The sequence below is a fragment of the Trypanosoma theileri genome, assembly GCF_002087225.1.
Source record: "Trypanosoma theileri isolate Edinburgh chromosome Unknown TM35_Tth_44_V1, whole genome shotgun sequence".
Classification (NCBI taxonomy): domain Eukaryota; phylum Euglenozoa; class Kinetoplastea; order Trypanosomatida; family Trypanosomatidae; genus Trypanosoma; species Trypanosoma theileri.
In genome coordinates, this window is record NW_021639886.1 from 152,082 (window position 1) to 159,711 (window position 7,630).

The 7,630-nt window shown below is 41.7% G+C and overlaps 5 protein-coding genes across 5 annotated transcripts; all 5 read left to right on the plus strand.

Moving 5' to 3' along the window:
• TM35_000441580 (uncharacterized protein) lies at positions 1–1,239 on the plus strand (the record flags this gene model as incomplete). The annotated part of the gene is made up of 1 exon (XM_029030167.1): positions 1–1,239. A coding segment is annotated over one exon (1,239 nt), but the record flags the coding sequence as incomplete, so codon positions are not given.
• Positions 1,240–1,958: 719 nt separating this feature from the next.
• Positions 1,959–3,191, plus strand: TM35_000441590 (uncharacterized protein; the record flags this gene model as incomplete). Its single annotated transcript, XM_029030168.1, has 1 exon — positions 1,959–3,191. One exon carries the CDS (start codon positions 1,959–1,961, stop codon positions 3,189–3,191), a length of 1,233 nt encoding a protein of 410 aa, XP_028878569.1.
• Positions 3,192–3,857: 666 nt separating this feature from the next.
• Positions 3,858–5,036, plus strand: TM35_000441600 (ERGIC and golgi family 3; the record flags this gene model as incomplete). The annotated part of the gene is made up of 1 exon (XM_029030169.1): positions 3,858–5,036. The coding sequence occupies one exon, from the start codon at positions 3,858–3,860 to the stop codon at positions 5,034–5,036; it is 1,179 nt and encodes a 392-aa protein (XP_028878570.1).
• Positions 5,037–5,476: 440 nt separating this feature from the next.
• On the plus strand, positions 5,477–6,187 carry TM35_000441610 (transmembrane emp24 domain trafficking protein 2; the record flags this gene model as incomplete). The annotated part of the gene is made up of 1 exon (XM_029030170.1): positions 5,477–6,187. One exon carries the CDS (start codon positions 5,477–5,479, stop codon positions 6,185–6,187), a length of 711 nt encoding a protein of 236 aa, XP_028878571.1.
• A 436-nt stretch (positions 6,188–6,623) lies between these two features.
• Positions 6,624–7,628, plus strand: TM35_000441620 (uncharacterized protein; the record flags this gene model as incomplete). Its single annotated transcript, XM_029030171.1, has 1 exon — positions 6,624–7,628. A coding segment is annotated over one exon (1,005 nt), but the record flags the coding sequence as incomplete, so codon positions are not given.
• Positions 7,629–7,630: the final 2 nt, after the last annotated feature.

Here is a 7,630-nt window from a genome sequence, read left to right on the forward strand (position 1 = left end):
AAGGCCGAAGAGGAGGCGGCCCGTAAGAAGGCCGAAGAGGAAGCGGCTCGTAAGAAGGCTGAAGAGGAAGCGGCCCGTAAGAAGGCTGAGGAGGAGGCTGCAAGTAGGAAGGCACGAAAAGAAGCGAAAAAAAGGGCGAAAGAAGAGGCGGAGCGGAAGAAGGCTGAGGAGGAAGCGGCTCGTAAGAAAGCTCGAAGGGAGGCGCGTGAAAAGGCCAAGGAAGTAGCTCGGAAGAAGGCTGAGGAGGAAGCGGCCCGTAAGAAGGCTGAAGAGGAAGCGGCCCGAAAGAAGGCCGAAGAAGAAGCGGCTCGTAAGAAGGCTGAAGAGGAAGCGGCCCGAAAGAAGGCTGAGGAAGAAGCGGCTCGTAAAAAGGCCGAAGAGGAAGCGGCCCGTAAGAAGGCTGAGGAGGAAGCGGCTCGGAAGAAAGCTGAAGAGGAAGCGGCTCGTAAGAAGGCTGAAGAGGAAGCTGCTCGTAAGAAGGCTGAGGAGGAAGCGGCCCGTAAGAAGGCTGAAGAGGAGGCGGCCCGTAAGAAGGCTGAAGAGGAAGCGGCTCGTAAGAAGGCTGAGGAGGAAGCTGCCCGTAAGAAGGCCGAAGAGGAAGCGGCCCGTAAGAAGGCTAAAGAAGAGGCAGCTCGGAAGAAGGTCAAAGAAGAGGCGGAGGCCTGTAAGAATGCTGAAGAGGAAGCAGCTCTTTCTGTGAAGGAGAAGAGAAAGTTGGCAAAAAGAAAGTTGGAGCGTTACCGCAAGCAAGTGGCACTTCGGCACCAGAAACCATCTGCGCAAGAAAAGGAAGCCCTTGTGGCAGCTGCTACGGCACAGGGTGTTATGGACGTTCCGCTGGTTCAAGTTAGTGCGCGTGGTGGTGCTGCTGCTGGAACCTCAGATGAGGCGCCTCCAACTTCGGAGGAAACACTGCTAGCCAACGCATTGATACTACCCAATGGTAATGTGACGATTGAGCGATTTGACGATAATGAGTTGCTAGCTCAGCGGCGCAGCGTTGATGATCCGTGGGATATTGGGTTGCGGTTTGACTGGAGTGTCAAGACTCTGGCAATTGGTTCACTGCCAATGTTTGGAACTACCGATCCACGGAGGATGCACCCATTCATGAAGCAGTACGAGTCGCGACCCGTGTGGTTCCTTGAAGAGGTAAGCGGTGTTAAGGCAAACAACATTCGCGAAGTGATGGATGTTCTCAAGAAGAGCCTCAAAGCCCGCTTTGTTTTTAGGAAGTAATCAACATGCATACCATTAATTTGTAGAAAAAAAAAAGTAGATATACATAAATATACTATTTCTTTCTTTTTTTTTCATCGTCCTTTACTAGGGCTTCTGAAGTATTACGTCATAATTTTACCCTTACAAACATCATAGAATTGTGTTTTGTTGTGTTTTGTTTTGTTTTTCTATTTGGCTGCGTTTTTTTTTTTTTATTATTAATACTTTGTTTGTGTTTATTATTTGCGTTTACGTAGGCGTCTGCTGCATGGAGAAAGCTCCTTCCATTGTGATCTCCTAAGAATTGTCGGTCAAAGGTCTCGGTTATAATTGACGTGTTTTTTTCTTACCTCAAAAATCATTCCTTATGGTGAAACAGGCGATCACACATACAAATGCCATTGCATGCACTTAATTTTTGTTTCTTTACTGTTCAACACTCTATTTTTCACTTAAGAATAAACATTTTTCCCGTACATTTGCTTTTGGGCATGAGAACGACTGCTGTGGTTGTAATACAGAGTTTGCTTATATCATCTACTACTCTTCTGTAGTCTTCTCTTTTTCTTTTTTCTTCTTCTTGTTATTGCTGTTGCTATTTCTGCGCTTGCAGTTCGCCTTGAGGATATTGTGGTTCCAATAGAAAATTAGTACAAAGAGTAATTCCAATTCAAAGAAAATTTGATATATAGAACAAAAAAAAAAAAATAATAATAAAGCGAAAGGGACCCCCCAAAATGCGTTCCACAACACCACCACTTTACTACAAACGTCCAGAAGCTGCCCCTGTACCTTATTATATTGCTGGTAGCACAAGAGATATTCCACCATCTTTGCGTGTTCCACAACCAACAACAGGAGCAGCAACAGCAACAACAACAAGCCGATGGAGCAATGCGATGCCAGCTGGTAACCCCCGCGTTGGATCTGTCGATCAATCAACATATGGACCACCACCAACACAACAACAACAACAACAACAACAGTGCTCTTCTAATACATTTATCCCAGTGCCTTCAGTGGCCAACCCATTTGGTATCCCCAATACATCTCCAAGAAACTCTCTGGTGGGGGAGAATCCATCAGAATTACTGCAGCAGAGCGCTGTCCGTTGGAGCACCACAGCGAATCAAAGTGCCCAAGCATTGTCATCATTGGAGACTGAAGAGGCAACACTTTTGCTAGAAGAGCAAACCATGCGGGCAAAACTTGCAGAACTTCAGTTAACACGTCAACGACAGAGTGAAGAACAGCTAAATCTCAGTCAAGGATGGGCAACAATGCTTGATCGGGAGGAACGCTATTTCATGGAGCCACCTTTGGATCTCTCAGAAGAAATCTGGGCAAGAGAACAGCAGTGTGCCCTCCTTCAGCAAGAACTCCAACAAGCCGAAACACAACTTGAGGAGCTGCGTCAAGAGCATGAAGAATATAATGCGGTTATGCAAGAGAAACAGGAGCTGGAGAAGGAAATGCAGCGTCTTCGAGAAAGTTTTATGGCAATTGAGGAGCGACGAAAGGCATGTAGATCACTGGCAGAACGCTGCTTTGATGCAGAATCTAAACGAGCTGTGGTTGGGGCACGCTATGTACGGGAGTTAGAGACACAATTAAAGGAAATGACATCTAGTGGCCCTCTAGCGGAAACCCAGAATGTACCTCCGTCACGATCCACATCGCGTGGTGTTACCTTTGCACAAAAAAGTATCATTCTTGACTTGGGTCCACAATCCGGAAAAGACTATGGCGGCCGTAAGGTTGATACAGATGAAAATGATAATGATAATAATACTGAAGGTGGAGAGGCAGGACTCACTCAGGGTATTGGTGGAACATCCGTTTGTCTCCAGGATGATGAAGATGATGATGATGATAATGATTACGCTCTTGGAGGTGGAATCGGTGGACAGAGTGCTGCGTACTCACTCAGCCTCCTCAAACGTACACGGGTTGAGGTACCAACTGCATGAAGAGTTTCTGCTTTTGGCGTTGAACCCATTTACTTTACTTTTTCACCTATAATTATTTTTATTAGATCTGTGAGTTGTGTCTCTTTTTGTTTTTTAGATATTTCAACACTTCTTGTCTCAATTATTATGATTTTAGATATCCAGGTGAAGGAAAGGAAAATAGAAAAGGAAATGAAGCCAGGGACCCTTTTTTTTTGTCTCTGTAAACCATTAGAGTAGTCAGAAGTCTCTGGGTCTGTGATTTCAGTCGAAAATAGAAAAAAGAAAATACTCAATAGATGCACTTGTACTAACAATTGTTATTTCCACCTGGTGTTTTCTTCTTTTTTTTCCCATTCCTTTTTCATTCGTCTCTATATATCATATGTGATGCGTTTGTAGCCTCTCTGTGTTTTCTGCTACCTTTTTTTCCAATCTCCCACACTATTTGAAGAGGACCTCTTAAAGGTGTGTGTGTGTAGTGCGAACAAAAAAAAACAAAAAAGGAGGTCTCTCTCTTTCCATATTTTTCTCTCTCTCTCTTTGTTTTTTTTTTGTTTTTTTTCTTCACACTCCGTGTGTATTTGCTTTAGTGAAAGTTAAAAGCCAAAAAAAAGGAAATATAAAAATATCTAAAGGAAAACCATGCGGACGCTAAGCCGGTTCGATGTCTTCCCTAAATTCGATATGAAATTTGAGCAAGACGCTCGGCAGCGTACAGTGCTTGGTGGTCTTTTTTCATTGCTGTCATTACTCGTAATCGCAGTACTTGTCGTTGGTGAGGTCCGTTATTTCTTCTCTACTGTGGAGCAACATGAAATGTACGTTGACCCTAAACTTGGTGGTATGATGAGCATTACAGTGAACCTCACATTCCCGAGTGTGCCATGTGATCTTGTCACGGCAGACGCTATTGACGCTTTTGGTGTTTTTGCAGAAGGAGTAGAACGTAACACCATCAAGACACGCGTCGACGCAGTAACTCTAGAAAGTATTACTCAAGCTAGACCCTTAGTGGATGAAAAAAAGAAGATCACAAAAGCCATTGACCCTGATGGGGCAGAGAAGGAAAACTGTCCGAGTTGTTACGGTGCAGAAAGAGACCCTGGTGATTGTTGTCCTACATGTGATGATGTTCGTCGCGCGTATACTATGCGTGGATGGGCATTTAATATTGATGATATAAGCGTTGAACAGTGTGCGGAAGAGCGTCTTCGTCAGGCCGCACTTGTCACTGGTAAAGAGGGATGTAATGTTTACGCAAAGTTTGATGTGGCTCGTGTTACAGGAAACATACATTTTATTCCAGGACGTATGTTTAATGTAATGGGACATCATTTACATGATTTTAAAGGGGAAACCGTACGTCGACTTAATCTTAGTCATATTGTACATACACTTAATTTTGGTGAACGTTTTCCAGGGCAAAATAATCCACTTGATGGAATGTCCAATATACGTGGCGCTCGAAACCCGAATGAAGCAGTAAATGGTCGATATAGCTATTTTGTAAAAGTTGTTCCCACACAGTATCAGGTCAATACATTCTTTGGAAGCAGTGATATTGTGGAGTCTAATCAGTACTCCGTCACTCAGCATTTCACTGCCAGAGAGAATAGTGAAGAGAATGCAGAAAAGGCAGGAACAAGTCAGTCACTTGTACCAGGGATATTCATTTCTTATGATTTATCTCCTATTAAAGTTTTTGTTCTTGAGACACGCCCATATTCATCTGTTGTACATCTTATTTTGCAACTTTGTGCGGTTGGAGGTGGAGTATTCACTGTAGCCGGTCTTGTGGACTCCTTCCTTTTCCACGGCATTCGTCGTGTACAACGGAAAATGAGAGAAGGTAAACAATCTTGATGGACATTCATGTCCATTAAGAACTTCTCTTATTATGTATTAATTTTTATTTGCGTGTATTAAACTTATCTTGCGCACTTCTTATTTTGGCTTTAAATGTCAGTGTTTGAAATACTCCCTTTCTCATATTTTTTTTTTTTTTGATCTTTTTTTTTTCTTCAGTATGTCACATATGCTTTACAATATATAACCAATAAGTTTCCTTACTGTTTTTCTTTTTTTTCCTATTCTTGTTTATTCCTTTATTTTATTTTATTTTTGGTATAGCTCTTGTTATTGTAGCGCTGTTATTGTGTGTGTCCCCTCATTAAGAAGAAGAAAAGAAAAAAAAGCATACATATATATAGTCTAAGAGAAAAAAAAAAAAAGAATACAAGAACATAAAAAAAAATATATAATATATGCAATACATTTTATTTTTATCTTATTTTTCAAGAAGAATGATGTTTCTCTCTCTCATTGTGATACTCTTATCTTACACTACAATTTTTGCGACAGGCTATGGAACTGTAATTGATGCCGGAACTCGTGAATGTTACGTAGAGTCTGTTGCGGCTGGTGGATCTCTTGCGTTTACATTTCGCGTAACAGATGGTGGTTCGTTTGATGTGGATGCTACCATGCATGCCACGACGTCCCCACCGCTGAATGAGATTGAAGAGACAACACGATTACACTTTAATAAACAACTGGAATTTTTGCGTGATAACGCCACCACAGTTCTTGTGAATGAGTGGCGACGGGCAAGTGAGGGAACGCAGACGTACACCGCCCCATCCGCTTCCGAGACCAAACATGGATTGCCAGCAGAAATTACCGTTTGTTTTGATAACTCCTTCTCTCGGGTATCACCAAAGTGGGTGCTTTTTCAGTTCCTCAAGCGTGATGTGCCGGAGATAGATCCCGATAGCCTCACCAAAGCTGAGGCGGAGATTGAGAAGAAATTGCACAGATACGGCAATGTGTTGTTCGATTTGGCAACTGTATCCGAACGTCTACGACAAATGGGCGAATCCGATCGTGTAAAGCATGAATCCCTCGCCGGTATTATCACAGCTGGGTTGGTGGGAAATATTGTGATCTTGCTTGTTATGGCAGTATATCAATACACCACTCTGACACGCTTTCTCATGCGTCGTAGGGCAAAGTAAAAAATAAAAAAAGGAAATACTATGGGTACACGTAAAGGAACAGACTTATTGGAATAATAATAATTATTATTTTTTCCTCGTAAATTATGTATTAACGCAGAAGAGAGAAGGATAGTGACGACCTAGAGTAAAGAATAATCGTCTGACATCGTAAATTTTTCTTGAAATTCCCTTTGAGGTCTTTATTTTTTTTTATTTTATTTTATTTTTTACATCTTTTCATGTGCACATGTCTTTTCGACTGTATGAAACACCAAATCACGCAGTCAAATGAAATAAAAAAATAAAAATAAAAAAAGAAACTGTTTGATCTTAAACTCTTGGTTAAACTTTTATTGTATTTGTATCCTTTTATTATTATTATTATTATTATTATTATTATTATTATTTATTTATTTATTTTTATTTATTTATTTTTTATTTCTAGCTTAGTACGATGCTTCGTCGACTTCACACACGCATTGTAGGGATGGGTTCTATCTGCGGTATGACGCCGTCACCACCAGCTGAAGTGTTTCTCAAATCCCTCCCACCACCGAGTGAGATAGACCCTGTTAAGTACCAACGATTTGAACGAGAAGAACGTGAACGCAAGCATACCCCTAGAAGTTGCTTACCATTAGTTCCTCCAGAACCATTCTATGATATCCAATGTGGAGCAGCAGGTCACAAACATGTAGTACTCATGACCCGAGAGGGGAACCTCATTACATTTGGTGATAATCGGTATGGACAGACAGCAGCCCCAAGAGAAGATCAACAAGAATTTGGAAATGAAATTTCCGAAAAGAAGATGTCAACAATGCGAGCCTCTGATCCAGATTGGTCACCATTGTATATTGAGCTTAATGGTGCTTTTACCTCTGATCAGCAAGCTGTGGTATGTGGTTCTAACTACACGATTGTGTATCAACCTGGTGGTCGTCGTGCTATTGGATTCGGTAATAATCACATGGGCCAACTCGGTATTGGACATAAGAATCAAGTAGATAGTGATAAGGGTTTTGCTGAATGGGATCCTAAAGCTAATTGGTGGGGCAATAATAAGAGTGTGATTCGAAATATTGTATGCGGTTTCAATCATACTTTAGTGCAATTATCTTGTGGTTCACTCTTTTCATTTGGTAGTAACACATGGGGTGAACTCGGTATTGGTTCAACTGTTTCACCCATGGAACCGGCACGAATAAGCTATTTTGAAGAAAAAGGTATTGAAATAATAAAGGTTGTAGCGGGCAATAGTTTTTCCTTATTTTTAACACGAGAAGGGAGGGTGTACGGATGTGGAGCGACAAATTTTGGGCAGCTTCCAGCGAATGAGTTTGAACCCGTTCCTGTACCCTTAACCCGGAACTTTCTGCAAGACTCAAAAAACAGTAATGGGACACAATTAATTAGAATTAAAGATATTGCATGTATGGGATCTGCGGCAGTATTTTTGAG